Below are 16,371 nucleotides of genomic sequence, written 5' to 3' on the forward strand. Positions count from 1 at the left end.
GCCTCCCAAAGTGCCGGGATTACAGGCTTGAGCCACCGCGCCCGGCCTAGAGCCTCCATTCTTAACCTACTCCCTACACTCTTTCTCTAGTAGTAGGAGACAGAGGGGTTAAAAAAATTATAATGTGGGGAGATCAGAAAAATTATGGACATATGTACCCAGTAGAATACTGGTAGAGGAGAAAGTGATTAATCCTGCTTGGAGTGGTGGGGAGGACAGAGTTGTGGGAGGAGTGCCAATTCCACAAAGCCTTCGTAGCAGATGTTGAATGGTTATCAGGGACAGCAGAGGAAACAGCATAGACAAGGCGATGGAGGTGGGAAATGGCCTGCCATGTGTACAGTTTGAAACATAAAGTAAACGTGGTAGGGTAGCAGCAGAGGGCTGTGCAGCAGTAGGAGAGATCAGAGAGAGGAAGAATTTAAATCTATGAATTGGCCCTGCCACAGAGTTTGCCTTTTTTTTTTTTTTTTTGAGACAGAGTCTTGCTCTGTCACCCAGACTGGAGTGCAATGGCATGATCTCGGCTCACTGCAACCTCCGTCCGCCAGACTCAAATGATCTTCCTGCTTCAGCCTCCTAAGAAGCTGGGAATTCAGGTGCATTTCACCCTGCCCAGCTAATTTTTTATTTTTAGTAGAGATGGGGTTTTGCCATGTTGCCCAGGCTGGTCTCAAACTACTGGCCTCAAGCAATCAGCCTACCTTGGGGAGTATGCTTTTTTTTTTTTTTCTCTTTTTTTTTTTTTTTTTTTCTTTTTAGAGATGGGGTTTCACCATGTTGGCCAGGCTGGTCTCGAACTCCTGACCTCAGGTGATCCATCTGCCTCGGCCTCCCAAAGTGCTGGGATTACAGGCATGAGCCACCGTGCCTGGCCTGGAGTTTGCTTTTATGTGGGAAATATTAAAATAAATTTTTAAAAGGGGAGAAAGCAAGCAATCCAGTTTGTTTTTAACTCCAGATGCAGTGTGGAGAATGGAACGATGCATGGCCAGGGTCAGGGAGTAGGTGTTGGGAAAGGAAGGCAAAATCTAGTAGTAGAGTCCATTTAAGAGATTCTAATTATCCCTAGTGAGAAAGCAACGTGATGGGAATGGGGAAGGAGGGATGAGTAGTGAGGTTTTCTTTTGGAGGCCAGATCAATAGGACTTGTTGATTCAGGTGGGGGTGGGGGGGCTGGAGGGAGATTTCCTTATTAAGAGTAAAAAGTTGATTCTTCTGAAGCCTAAGTGTTTGAAGTCAGCTCTAGCCTCTTGCTGGGAACTTGGACTTAAAAGGGGCACTGCATTTTTACATGCATGAATCCTAATTGTGGCAAATAATTAATTCATGGTATCATTATTTTCACCTTTTTTTGGTATAGTATCAAAAAGCCCCCACTGAAGTAAACAGCAATGCTTTACTTTGCCAATGATTACTGGTTTCATAATATATCATACACAATCCCAGAGAAACTCTGCCTATTAGCTTGGGTTGCCCACTGACAGATAATTACCACCTGGTATTTCTGTACTGTAATAAGGATCTTTGATCTCATTTTACCCATTTCTTGAAATAACATTCAAAGATGGATAAATTACCCCACTCCTAAAACTGGCTGAGAAAACCAGGAACCAAAAGCCAAAAAAAGGTCACATTTCCCAGCTTACAACTTCCTCCTTTCCCTTAGGCGGCTGGCATCTGCCTTTCTGCTCAATTCCAGCCATGAGTGGGAAGCTCCTGGCTTTCTGGAGCCAGAGGATGTTCAGGAGGAAAGCCCACTTAGTCAAGGGCGAGGCCACAGCTGGGAGGATGACTCGCACTGGATCCAAAAAGAAAACAAATGGTCTCAGAAATATGGTGGTCATGGGGTAATTGTGGGGGTAGGGGTGTGCGGAGGTGGGCCACTGCCTTTTCCAGGAAGTTGGTTAGTGAAAGAATTCTGGTAGGAAAAGATGAAAAAAATGTCCACTTACTGATACAAGAAATCAGATCATTAAATCTTTCCTTAGGAAAGAGGGGGTTTTCCAGCCCACGGAAATAGAGCTTCAGAACGCCAGCAACTGAGTTAATATCATGGTTACTCTGGTCATCAGCCAAAGGATTTTCACCTAAAAAAAAATTTGGTACATTTACAATGATTTTTCTTCTCTGAACAAAAATATATTTCTATGCATACACACACATTGCTATATATACACATGTATCTTTTAATTATGCTTTATGAAAGATTACATGGTACTAAAATTAAAATAATTGGCTTAGATATCCCACCCCATGATTAACCTAAAAATAGTTGGCTAAAATAAAGCTTTTAAAATCTTATGCTACTAAATAATCCCTTACAAGTTACCCAAATCTTTAAATAAAATATTGTGGGATTTGTAATTTTACCCAACCCCCCCCTTTTTTTTAAGTTGAAATCTGTAATCTTAGTTTGACATAAATTCAAACACTGCATCCTGTGTTTCTTACCCTACTGGGAAAAAGACACGCCATAGGTCCATCTGGCTATGCTATATGGGTCAGCAAAATTTATCAGAAATATCATAGGCTCCACTGAATTGTGAACACCTACAATTAAGTAAGTAACTATTTCCCAAAGTGGCATGGTGGTATTCAAAGCACATGTGAAAGCTTTCTTAAGCAGAGGGCGGCTCTAAAATCAGATAGAGTAACTTGAAAATGTATCTTTCACGCTACCAAGGGGTTTGTATAAAAAGTGGGAATTAAAAAATATATCACAAATATAAAATTATATTGTTATTTATGGTAAACAACTTTAAAATATTAGACAACTAGTCTGGTTAGTGTTCCTCTTAGAGATAAAATCCTTAAGAAGTTCAACATAATATAGAGCCTTAAATCATTTATTTACAGTTTTATGCTTCTGAAGTTCATAAAAAGTGTGCATTGCATTTTAACATTTTTTTTTTGCTTCTTAGGGCAATTTATTTTTAGGGATCTGTTGTTCCCTTTTCTCTGTTCCTAGGGCAAGAAATCACTGAACATGAATTTATCAGAATATAATAATTACTATTAGTTTTGCCCACTGTGAGAAAGCCTCACCCAAGCAGATCACAAATAACAAATACCAGGAAAATTTTCAAGGAAAAATGATAGTGTATTTTGCCTGTGGTGGCTAGCACAGAACCGGATACTTTACCGTATTTCAGCTTATCCTGAAGATGGCCAATGCATGAGACTTGGCACATATGGCTGCTCTGCTCTAACCATCAAGTTTTACAGTTTTGCAGATGAGGAAACAGAGGCAAAATAAGAATTGAATGACTGGACCCAAATTACATGATTGATTAGTAGCTGAGAGTCCGATATGATTCTAGGTCTGCCTGACACATATGATTCTAGGTCTGTGCCTAGAGATGTCAAAGGTGTGCAGCTTTGCTAATTATAATGTGCCAGTTGGAATGTTCCTAACATAAGGAAATGATGTGTACTCTAGGTAATGGACACCCCAGTTACCCTGATGTGACCATTACACACTGTATGTCCGTGTTAAAACATCATCTGTATCCTATTAATACATAATACCATTAGGTACCCATAATAGTTAAAAATAAAAAATTAAGGGAACATAAAGTATTGACATTGAAAAAAATAATATATATGGTATATGACACAGTTTAGTAAAACTTGACAGCCAGTTATGAACAAGCATAAGGCAACCCCCAGGGTCACAGGGAAGGAGTCTGAGGATGCTGAGAAGAGGAAGGGAAGAAAGAGCTCCCGACAAAGGGAGGAGCTGGGCAGCTGGGAGGAGCTGCCTCCCTCACCTGCTGTCTAGGCCCAGGGCTGTCCTGGCCATGCTTCTAGAACACTTTCAGCCCCACATTTGATATACCACATTTGATATACCTGGCACCAATTATCAATGTCAGTCCTCAACCAGGATGCAGAACTCATATGCTTTTCTAATTTTAATATCAAGGCCTGATAGTTTTGGTCCCATTTCTCAGCTACTCTGAATGGATTCTTACCGCTGCACCCCTAATGTATTAAATACAAAGAGAAAGGTTTTGAGGATATACAGAATAAGGGTGGCACTTCAGTTTACAGAACATGATGACTTTTTAACATAGTTTGCTTATAGGGGTAGATGTGCAATTACCTCTCTCAAATGAATTTTTAATATCATTGACTTCCACCTGGGAACCAGACACTCTGAAAATCCCCTGATGTTGAAGACCTAAAGAGAAAAGAAGGGAAAGAGAATAAAAACCCTATCACACTGTCTAGGTCCCCCCTTTCCCAGGAAGTAAATTTACTGAAACACTTCTAGTGATTTTTTAAAAATAAGAATTCTGTAGTTTATGGCTTACCATAGAGATTGATGAACCGAATGCAGCTTTCCACAATGAGGGGAATAACCTGTCCCGAGTCCTGGGTAGAGGGATGGAAACCAGTTAACCTCAAGGAAGAGGTATAAACCCCACGTGATAATAAGGCTTACAGTTTAACAGGAATTAAAGAGGGATTTTTGCAGTTCTGGAGCAAACCAAATTAAATACATTTAAGGCAATCCTGTTTCAACTTACTCTGCTGTGCCTAGAGGTGTCAAAAGCTAACTCATCTCTTTTGCTTTTATTAAGACTCACATACCAAAATGAATATGTGAATAACTCATTTTTAAAAGCTTATTTATACAAGTGACCAATCTTTAATGGACTTAAAAAAGAACTCTGTGTATTATAATCATAATATCTTCAGATTGATTGGCTGTATTCATCATGAAAGACAACCTTTCAGCCATCTCAGGATTCTCTGACATCCCTGAGACTACATCACCTAGATGACAGGTTATAAAACGGCTTCCATGTCTATAGATGCATAATATGAGAATTGTTACAGAGATAATTAAATCATGTATTTATTTAGTTTGCATCAGAACCTACAGGTTTTTCATTGTTATGTTTTCATATTTTAAGAAAGAAGCAAATAAATGACACAAATGTATATTCCAGTAGATTTCATTTTTTAGAAAGGAATATTTTTGGGCCTTCTTTCCCCACATCTTGTAAAACAGTCATTGCCTTCTACAGAACAAATGTAAATTGCAGCAATGCTTTAAAACATTCATAGGATGACAAATGAGATAAAAGGCTGCTGAGGTCACAGTTAAATATGTACCGATGCCATGTACTCCATGAAGTTAAAGAAAGCTATGGACGACAGAATTATTTTTCATGTAATTTTAAGACTCTGCTTTTTCAGGAATTAGATCTTAAAAACAAAACCAAACCAAACCATGGGGCTCAAAAATGGTTAGCTAACATCAGATATTAATTCATGAGAAATTTTATTTTGAAATGCAAGAAAAAGTTGGTTATCTTAATATATTAGAACAATTCAGAATCCATTAACCTTTCCAATTAAGCAGTGGGGGAAGGATTGGGAATAATGCAGTTCAGCAATTTAAACTCTTTAGTATTCCTAGAATGGGTAATACACTTCTTAAGGGATTGTCTTATTTTAGGTTTTAAGACAATCTAATCAGTGTATAAACCAGATAATGGCTCAATTACTTCTTGAGCCTATATTAAGTTTCTCTAATTAGTTAATTTGTTTTAGGAGCACAAATTTTATTAATTTCTTAAAGAAGAGTCTTAAGAATAAAAACACATTTTAGTGTGGACTAGTTAGCTCAAGAACAGCAGTGTAATGATATCACAACCTAAAATGTGAAAGGATTCTTCTTTAAGATATAAGTGTTTTAGAGGAAGTAAACTATACAAACAATTCATGGAACACTAATCTAAAAGCAACACATTTTTAAATATAAGTGATAAAAGGAGACCATTAGTTTATATCTCTGCTGAACTTAGTAAACAAAAACAAAAGCAAAGAATAAAAGGTTATTAAAAGGAAAATGTTTGCATTAAGAAAGTTCTCAATAAAATATGTCTTAGGTTTTCATATTTTTAAAAAATGTTTTTGTGTTTACATTTAGTAATTGCTTTTTTAGAAACCTATGATCAGTATTTCATTCAGATACAATGAATTTTGTAGTCAAAAAGTAATGAGTGTATGTGATTTAATTTAATTTTATAGATTTCAGATGCTTAGGTAGAAAATGTAAGAAAATATTTTATAACAACACTGTAGTGCATTTCGTCTACCATTCAAACTGGTCCCTTAGTGTCAGTTTTCCCATGAGAAAAAGAGAAAAACGGTTTTGCTCTTGGAAGTGTCTTCGCAGTGACACTGAAGATTTCAAGTGATCGAGCCCTTTTCAGAAGTGGAAAGGAACCCTCAGTATTATTTCTATTACCAAAGATTTTTCAATGTGCCATCTGGGCAGTGAAGAGCTTCTGTAAGTGAATTTTCCATGATACCTGGTTTATTTATTCTCTAGTGCCTCAATTTACTTTCCGGTAACTGCTCTTAATGAAAAATATTAAAAAATATATAATACGTGCTTCACTATCATCTTAAGTAGCCATTCTCATACTGTATTATCAAATACAACAGAATTCTATGTCTGCTTCTTGCAGCTTTTCTCTATTCTCTTTCTCTGCCAGGCCTTCAGCTGAATATCTCATGTGTTTCATTTTATTGTTCCTCTCTCTCCATCTAATTTGCCCCTGCTTATAAGCCATGGGCTGGGAAACTAGATAATCAAATTTGACAATAATTTTATATTAAATTAGAGCCAATAAGGCTATTCTGGGTTTAAGGCTTAAGGCAGTAGATTTTGTAATTGCTATTTAGTTCTTCAGTGGCTTTTCACTTAACTCCAGAGTAGGGCTGATTTTTAAGGCTGCCAGAGGTTTTTAATCTATGTATTATGTATGTATGTATCTATCTGTCCATATACATGCCACATGCACATTTCTTTAATTATTAGTATACATATTCAATAAACAGACCTAAGAAAGTAAGATACCTGTAACATATCATTAAGAGAGGTTATTAATAATGTGATTTCCTAAATGAACTCAGTTTGCAGAAACATGGCAGCCATGCCATAAAATGTGAGCTCTAAAGGAGAAAGCAAGCCCTTTTCTTTTTGTAAAGTTCACACTAGGGTCCATAATCCAGTATTAAGCGTGTAATTTATATTTAACATCGACTTTACCTAATAAAAGCCCTTGATCACACTTGATACATTTGCGAAAGACATAATGTAAAAACTAAGGGTTTAATGTACCCATTTTTTCCCTCTAGGGTTTGATTTCTATAGTTTCTAAGTAAAACCTATTTATAAACCTGTCTAATTTCCAATTGCAAACATTTTTCTTTTAAAAACCTTAACAATCTAATTAAAGCCAAGCATGAGCATGACTTGAAAATGATACTGACAGTGAAGGAGGCTGCACCCTCATGTCCCTCTAGCACTATACCTGATGTCTCGTGTGCGAGTTCCTTCGTCCTCGGCTAGAAGCATTATCAGAAATACAGGATGAAAAAGAAGACGAAGAGTAAACACAGCAGAGATACAAGGTATAGATCACAGGGCCTTACAATTTATTCAATATAATGAATTCCTCAAGTCATGGGAAATCAAAACTCCTGCTGTGCTTCAGAGCTAGCCTAACAAGCAGAATTTAAAAATTATTTTGTGCCATCTCATTTGCACAAGTAAAAAGACAACATTTTTATCAGGTTGCTTTTTAACTTTCTGTACAAATTATGGCTCTTTAAAAAAAAATTAAAGAGGGCTTTCTTTTGTGCCCACATAATACCCATGTTTATTCTCTCTTCTCAAAGCATTCAACCCAAATATTCTTTCCTCGCTGACTTCAGGAAATATTATATTGATTTTCTGGGAAAGCAAAGAGCCCCAGGACAGACTTGGACATAATGACCTGCCTCCTCTTACAAGAGGCTGAGACCATTATAGTTAAGAAGCGTGGAGATCAGCCACCCAGATGGCTGGTGCCAGTACCTTGACGAATGTTTCCAAATCCCCATTAAACAACTTAGTATTATACTGTGAGCGGGGCCTGGACTTCCTGTGTTTCTGGGGCTTAGGGGGAACATTTGGAGGCCTAAGGGAAGGGAATATAATTACTGAGCATGGAAGAAATCAAACAGTAAATGAAACATCTATAGGTCACATCAAAATTACAAAACACGGGAATCTTGGGGTTCCTTCCCCTCCCCCAGTCACAGGGGAAAACATCCCTCCCGTTTCCCATTTATTTACTTTCATTTCTGTATCAAAAATCATATGGATTGTTTGTTCACATTGCTGTTTCCCTGTATGTTGCAGCTGACATTTGTTTCTTTGCTGGTTTGTTATAAAATTATAAGCACTACCAAGTAGACTCGTTAGCTATTTGCCCAAATGTTAACAAACCAGCATTCTTGTTATTTGGTTTACAAGCCACACAGTAAGATACAACCGGTCATAAAGATTAGGGCTCCAGTAGATCCCTAAATGAAGCATTAAATATAACATTTTTAGGTTCATGCCTTTTTTTTTTTTTTTTTTTTTTTTGAGAAAGTGTCTTGCTCTATTACCCAGGCTGGAGTGTAGTGGAATGATCATGGCTCACTGCAGCCTCCACCTTCTGGGCTCAAGGGATCCTCCCACCTCAGCCCAAGTAGCTAGGACTACAGGTGCATGCCATCATGCCCAGCGAATTTTTAAATTTTTTGTAGGGATGGCATCTCCCTATGTTTCCCAGGCTGGTCTTGATCTCCTGGGCTCAAACAATCCTTCCACCTTGGCCTCCCAAAGTGCTGGGATTATAGGCATAAGCCACCTCACTCAGCCCAAAATACCAATGCAAATAACATCACATCTGTTCGATACCCCTCTAGTAGTAATGGGATTTCATTTTATGCAAAAGTAACTATTAATGGGTCACAAGTGAAAAAAATAATTTGGGTTCACTGCTTTTTCTGATTTGGGGGACATATAGGCTTGCATGAATCACTATTTCTTTAGAACAAACTATTCCACCATCTAAATATCTGTAGAGCATGAGGATGTACTCGTTTATGTCACTGCAGACTCTTCCTCTCCAGTCTGCCTGTCTGCTCTGGTGAATAAGCCATTCTCTCTGACATATGCACATCCAGTGCAGCATGCAGTGTATTCAGAAACTCTGTATCACCTTGTCCTGTTATTGCAGAAAGGGAATCTCTTCTGCTCTCTCCCATTAGTGGAAAGAAGACCAGAATTACCTGACTCAACTTCTACTGCTGTGCTGAATTAAATACAAGGAAGGAGAACCCCGAAACCTGTCTCTGGATGTTTTAATATAAAACTCCTTCTTAATTGCAAGGCTTATAGGAGGATATACACCACACTTGGAAATTGTGTAAAGCCCTTCATTAAGCTTCAGACTCTCTAGGAAAATTTATCTTTTTTAGTTCATTTAGCTTAAGTTCAGAAAGTCTGGCTCATATACCAAATCCCAAGAAGTTACGCGGAAGCCTGACTAGCTTCACAAGACACTGTCATGTATGGAAACAAATACTGGTACGGCCTTCTGTAGCTAAATTCTAAGACCTCCCAGGAGATGGACTCATACGATGAATGGGGTGCACAGCAAGCACACCTGAAGTCCCACAGTGCTGGTGAGGTGAAAAGGAGCCTTTGCGAGTATCAAGAAGAGAATATGGAAACTTCTACCAGGCAGTGTATCCTCTCTTATCACGGCTGAAATTTCTGAGATCTCTTTTATACAATGAATTCTGTGCCATTCACAGAGGAAGGAATCTTATAGGTGTAAAACGAACAAAACCACCAACCACCAAAGGGTTTAATCCTATGTACTTGATTTCATCCACTCCTTTAAGTGTTCTAAAATGTGGATTTTATTGATTGGTTGTGGATTTTATTTTTATTCAGGTATGGTGAGGCCAAGGATTAGGAGATAATTATTGCTGACAAGATAGTTACTCACAGTTCCCAAGAGTTGGGGACATGCCCCATTATCAGGGAGGCCGCAGAAGGAAACATCAGGGTTGGTCAGGAGGCAGAGGGGTAAAGGAAAATGTGGGCAAGAGTCTTTATTGTGGTTCTCACTGGAGGGAATGGGAGAAGCTGGGCAAGCAGGTTTAGAATAGGCTAGTTTGAATGATTCCAGTGGGTTTTGGGACATAGGGACTATCCCTAAATTGTCCCATATCTGGCCCTGGGATTAGGGAAGGGGAATAGTGGCCCTAAGTGTGAGAACATGATGAAGGAGGTGGTTGGAGGTAGGTGCTGTGGATTATCAGGCTTGCAAACAAAAGGCACACTTGCAAGCCAGTCCTTACTACTGCTATGAATTGGCTAATCTTGGGTGGATTAACCAATTCTGTGTTTAATGCTTTGATATCTTGGGGCCTTGCTGACCCCTTCCAGGGTCAGAAGTCCTTCTGGGGTCAGCAAGGCCCCAAGATATCAAAGCATTAAACACAGAAACTAGAAAACGTGGTTATGACAACAAGGTCCAAGAGAGCTTCACATCTGGTGATATCTGGAGAAGCTGACAAAGCTAAGGAGATTAGAATTTTGTTTGGTCACTGATTCACGGAGAAAGCCAATCTTGTAGCTGGAGCCAAAAACTTCCAATGCACTGAATCATTGTCCCTGCATGACGGGGAGATGCAGGGTAATCCTGACTAATGGAGGGATATCTTCTGAGTCTTCTATCAAAGGCCTGAAAATTACCTCTCCAAAGGATTCTCAAGTATGTTAAATGTGAACACATAAAAATTGTGAGAGGAACTTGGAATGAAAATGAACTGCCTGAGTGCTTAACCGAGTAATTTCCATGGTGGAGGTCTGATGATTCTGGCTCTGCTATGCCTACATCAAGCGAACAGAGCTAGGACCATTCAACATTCCAATGGCATGACCCATTCTGGTTCTGTGCCTAGCGCATGACTTCCTGATCACTGGTTTCCTACAGAGGATGCCCACATGAGAAGTACTGGTCAGGTTGATGTGAATATCTAGTCTATTTGGCAATTTTAGCTCTCATTGCAAATTAATATATTTACATTTCTGTTTTTAAAAAAATCTTTTTTTTGAAATGCCTTACATTAATTATAATTGAGAAACAACAGGTAAAATAATTGATAGTGTAAGGAGATACTATAGATGAAAAACATCTCTATAAGCTGCATATTACCAGGTAGAGGTAATGGTCCTCTTTTTCACTGATACGGTGAAAAAAAAACTCAGTGTTTTTTTCTTTGGTTAGGTTTGGAAAAGTCAGGAGCTGTATCTTTCTAGTTGGTTTACCAAGAAGTACAAGGGGCTTCATTATGAATAAACTGCCCAGCAGTAACATTATAGATCTTTGAAAGTCGACTTGCCAATTACTGCAACAGATATACTAGGGTTCTAAATGCCTCTTATTTCAAAGAGAACTCAACTTCAAAAGTGCAAAATCTTGCTATGCTAATTAGATAATTTCTGGCTGTTGCACAAATGGTGACAGAAAAATAAAAGTTGCCACAAACTTTCCTCAACCCAAATTGGAATCTGCTGCCCAAATGGCTCTTCCTTCTGTAGTAGCTTTATAATCCTCCCCTGAATGCAGAAAGTACAATATGGGAATATGGGTTAAAAGTTAAGTGTTTAAAGCGAATCAAAATGGGGAATATAGAGAGAGCTAAAATCCTAAGGATACTCAATATAGGTCTGATTTTTATTTATTTATTTATTTTTTGAGAAGGAGTCTCGTTCTGTCACCCAGGCTCGAGTGCAGTGGCACGATCGTGGCTCATTGCAACCTCTGCCTTCCGGGTTCAAGTGATTTTCCTGCCTCAGCCTCCTGAGTAGCTGGGATTACAGGCGCCCACCACCACACCTGGCTATTTTTTTTTTTTTTTTTGTATTTTTAGTAGATACAGGGTTTTACCACGTTGGCCAGGCTGGTCTTGAACTCCTGACCTCAGGTGATCCAACCCTCTCAGCCTCCCAATGTGCTGGGATTACAGACTAAGCCACTGTGCCTGGCCAGCTATAATTTTTTATATGACCAAAAGAAAATAGGAATAGAAAATAATTATACTTTCTACTTATGCATAGATGTACACATCATATTGTTTTTTTAATTAAACTATCAAATTAAAAGTCCTGTCACACCATTAAGAAACACTTAAAGTGTGCTGGATTAGATACACCAAGCCTGTTTAACTTACGTTTTTGTTGCTGTCTCTGCTTATTTAAGAGCTTTACAATTCTAGAGGGAAACATTTAAGCCAGAACATACCTCGTCTTGTGAAAAGCCCAAACATTTCATGTTGCTATGCTTTGTCAAGCCAAAACTATCTCCCGTATTCATTAACAAAATATGTTAATTCTTTCAGCACTGAAATGGTTGCTTCTTGTTAAAGAGAAAAGTGAAACATGTTATAAGTTATGATATTTTCCTACCTTGTAGTCATATACTCAGCTCTATGACCTGCAGGAAAAAAATTAAAGTAAGTAAACAGAATGGAATCAGTGGAATGTATGTGCTACTCTTTTGTATCACCTGCCCTTTATTTTAAAATGTTGAGTTTATAATAACTTACACATTTTTTTAATGACAGAAAACATAAGGATAGCATATGAAGATAGACAAATAATTCTAAGTAAACATGTCATAAAATCTAAACATAAAATTTAATAACTTCTATAGATCTGAGAAACATGTTTCACTTGGCAATTTGAGGCAGGTTTTGTTGGTTTTTAAAATTTTTAAAAAATATATATTTTATTGCATTTTAGGTTTTGGGGTACATGTGAAGAACATGCAAGATTGTTGCATAGGTACATACATGGCAATGTGGTTTGCTGCCTTCCTCCCCATCACCTATATCTGGCATTTCTCCCCATGTTATCCCTCCCCAACTCCCCACCCTAATTTTTTTTTTTTTTTTAGAAAAGAAACAAGAATAGCTGCATGATCGTAACTGTAAGCACAAAAATGAAATACAAATAAGACACATCCAAGGGCTACATGTTAGTTATTCTTTCTATTTTGATTGATACTTGTTGGGGAGAACCATGGGTTCAAATAGAGTTGGGAAGGTTCAATTTCTTTAGACTAAGTTGATGTTGTTTCTATAATTTGAATCAAGGGACTAGAGAGAAGTTGCAGTCTGTAATCAGAAATGACATTTGCAAATATTAAAGTACCAGGACATTAAATGATACTACATTCCATCAACTTGTAAGCTAAAAGCCTTTCAGAGTTCTCTGTCCATCAAAACACGAATTGCTTATACATTTGGATTTCTTGACTTGTTTTAAGGAACAGGGCTGAATTTTTGTAGTGCTCCCACAATCTGCAGTAATTTAAAGCTTGCATGTGTTTATCGGTTGCTTTGTAAGTTTAGGGCAGAGTGGTGGGAAGGAATGTGGGAAAGTTGAACCATTCAACTGGTTTGTTTGCAAAATAATGACATGGTCCTGAAACAGCTTGAAAATATACCTGGCAGGGGATGGTCACGTTGCAGCACAAACAGCTAAGCCCAGCCTGCCATATCATAATGCAGTGATTCAGATTTCTGGGTCAAGGCCAATATAACAATGGCAAAGAAAGCTGTCTTGTTGGGAATGGCGAAATCAACACTCCCAGGCTGCAGCAGAGCCTTTTACTCCAATATCTGCTCTTGAATAACAAATAACATAAAGGATTTGATTAATATCTATTGATTAAAAAGTGAGAAACAGTTAAAATCTGAGACTACCTTTCTTCACATAGGGCCAAGTCCACAGTAAAAGTGTTGGCAGACTGAGTTCATGGCCATGAGTTGAAATGGGATGAGGGAAGAGGAAGAATCTGATTTTTCCTCTCCCTCCTCCTCCTCCTCCTCCTCCTCCTTCCAGTTCTACTTATTCAAATTATAAGTCCCTTCCTTTTGCTGGCCTTCTACTACTTTGGAGGAGAAGAAAAAAGTGAAGGTATACATAGACCTTCAGAATAATTTATAGCTACTCATGAATGAGAACAAATGTCTACTGGGAAGTAGAGGGGGCAGATGGTGAGATGACTGTGGTATGTGGTGCCTTATGGGATATTCTAATGCAAGTGTTCAGCAGGAAGCTGGCTCTACAGGGTTACAGCACAGAGAAAAGACAGGGCTGGAGATAAAGATGTGAGTGTCACCACCACTTAGGTTGTGCTGGGTCCACAGGAGCTACATAAGATCACCCAGTGTGAGGCGGTGGAATGTGAAAGGGTTGAGGGTAGAGAAACTGCCTGGCTTGCGCTGTATTATAGTGTCATGTTGCATATTTTATTATAGCATTAAGTCTAATTAGGTATGATGCAATATATATTAGTAAAAACAATAAAAACAACAATGATGCCTAATATTTATTAGATACCATTGTAAGCACTTTATATTACATATATTAACTCACAATTTTCACAACGACTTTATGAGATAGCTTCTCTTACTATCCTTATTTACTGAAAAGACTGAGCATATAGAAAATTGACTTGCCCAAATTCACGCTATCAGTATGAAGTGGACGTAGCACTTGGGTCCAGGTTTGTTTTAATCCCAGTCCTAAGCTCCCAAGCACTATAATGTACTAGCTCTCAAGCACTATAATGTACTACCTTTAAAAATGTAAGTCTTTATTTCCTGGCAAATACTTCGAAAGATCCTGGAAGAAAGGTAGGGATTATGGCTTACAATTCTGTCTGCCTCATATGGCTAAAGCCAAATACAAAATACTGAATATTTAAATAACTTTAATAAATTTTATAAATATGTACATTATTAAATTAATAAATATCTATAAATGTAAATTTGATAACATAGGTAATCACTTTCAAGTGACTCAATGACAATGATGCCAGTAAGAATTTCTTAGAAATGAAATGTTTTATAACTTTGAAATTATGCTATTTTTGTTAAAATATCCCACATTGTTCCTTAGATTTAGAAAATATGTAAAATGCTGAAAATTATTTTGTTCCATCCATCCGTACTTAATAGTATGAGATGAAAAATTAAAAACCCATAAAAGATACATTTTTAATAATGAACCAAGGGCAAGCTTTGTAAGAACTATCATTCACAACATAACTGCACTACCACATCCATCGTTTTTTCAACTAATAGTCTTGAGTGTGTCTCAACTGATGAATGAGGTTTTACTTTTTAACCAGTATCATCATTAATAGATCAATAACACACAAGCTTAGAAGACTCTCCTTCCCAGAGAAATGTGAAAGCTTCCAGCGGTCTGAGGATTAGATTTCAATCATTTTCTTTGGAAAGCTATTAATTATTAAAAACAACAGACCACTCCTTCCCCTGTCTCTGCCCTCCCCCGCCATACAAACCATCTGGAAAGAAAAAATGACCCAGGGTTAGCTTGGGCCATTTTTGGTGCAAACGTTTTTTTTTAGCTACTCTTAAATTTCACATGAGAATTATGAAGTGAATTATTTTTCACACCTAAATGCATTTTATCTCCTACATATATTTAATGAGGAAAACCAAAATATAGTTTAGTGGTCTGATATTTTTTTTAAAAAAAGATAAAATACTTAAAATGTGTATAGCTCAAATGAGACCCAGGCATCCTAGATTTGCCTAAAGGGCTGATAAGAACTCCTGGCATTACTTTCCAGTCCTTTTTCTTCCTTAAGAATACCAGCTACTGCAGTGCTTTTCTAAAAAACCAAAATTATTCACAATCAGTTCCCTTTTGAAAGTATACTCGTACTCCTTTCAGAAACAGACAATGGATTGTGTGAGGATAACCTATTAAATTCCTTTGTCAGAAATCTTATGTCCACGGCAAGAAGCAATGTAATATGGAGCTCAGCTCCTAGTGTCAGATTTTCTGTGTTTAGCAAAATTGCACTGATATTTACACCCCCCTAACCCCAAATGCTGCACACAAAGAAGCCAATGTGAATATTAAGGCTCATTACTGAAAAAGAAAAAAACAATTCAGGTTCTCAGTTTTCTAGATGTATATCTCATTTAGTGTGGTCAGTTTAACTTCTATGATTTAAAAACAAATGACATCACAAAAAGATACAATGGTGTTGCTGAGGGATGAAGAAAATGATAATGATGAGTTTGGTCTTAACAACTCATTACGTGTTTCTATTTCAGTAGTTTTCAAAGATTTGGAATTCTGAATTTTGACAGTGCCACTTTAAGAGCCCAGTCTAGTTGCACATCACAATGTTGTAAATCAAAGGACTCACTGGGCCACTGGCAGCCTGCCAAAAATTGAGCAGTAAGGCAGGCCAAACACATGTCTGTAGTTACAGATTCTGCTGTGTATGAGCAACTGCTAAATCTTCGGACTAGGCTCTATTTGTTTTACTATAAAGGCAGTTTTTGCAGTGGTGAGTCTAGTATACTTCAGAGAGGCGATTTCTATATACCAAGTCAAGACTGTCCCCAAAGATACCATTGAATCCTGTACTAGTAACTCTATTATGCCAAATCTAGACTCAG

At 37.7% G+C, this 16,371-nt stretch overlaps 1 protein-coding gene across 3 annotated transcripts in view; it reads right to left on the minus strand.

The window, feature by feature from the left end:
* SRGAP1 (SLIT-ROBO Rho GTPase activating protein 1) overlaps nucleotides 1–16,371 on the minus strand; it is a 324,767-nt gene that overhangs the window by 49,426 nt on the left and 258,970 nt on the right. For 2 of the 3 annotated variants that reach the window (XM_017507316.2, XM_037730968.1), the window contains exons 11-15: nucleotides 12,326–12,353; nucleotides 7,886–7,988; nucleotides 4,320–4,380; nucleotides 4,109–4,186; nucleotides 1,956–2,090 (exon numbers count right to left, since the gene is read on the minus strand). In XM_017507316.2, coding sequence (XP_017362805.1) covers nucleotides 1,956–2,090; nucleotides 4,109–4,186; nucleotides 4,320–4,380; nucleotides 7,886–7,988; nucleotides 12,326–12,353 — 405 coding nt within the window. Of the gene's footprint in view, nucleotides 1–1,955; nucleotides 2,091–4,108; nucleotides 4,187–4,319; nucleotides 4,381–7,340; nucleotides 7,375–7,885; nucleotides 7,989–12,325; nucleotides 12,354–16,371 lie in introns of all 3 variants that reach the window. The other variant, XM_017507317.2, reaches the window with a different exon arrangement.

This window comes from Cebus imitator, unplaced genomic scaffold, assembly GCF_001604975.1.
Source record: "Cebus imitator isolate Cc_AM_T3 unplaced genomic scaffold, Cebus_imitator-1.0 Scaffold372, whole genome shotgun sequence".
In the NCBI taxonomy this organism is placed as follows: domain Eukaryota; kingdom Metazoa; phylum Chordata; class Mammalia; order Primates; family Cebidae; genus Cebus; species Cebus imitator.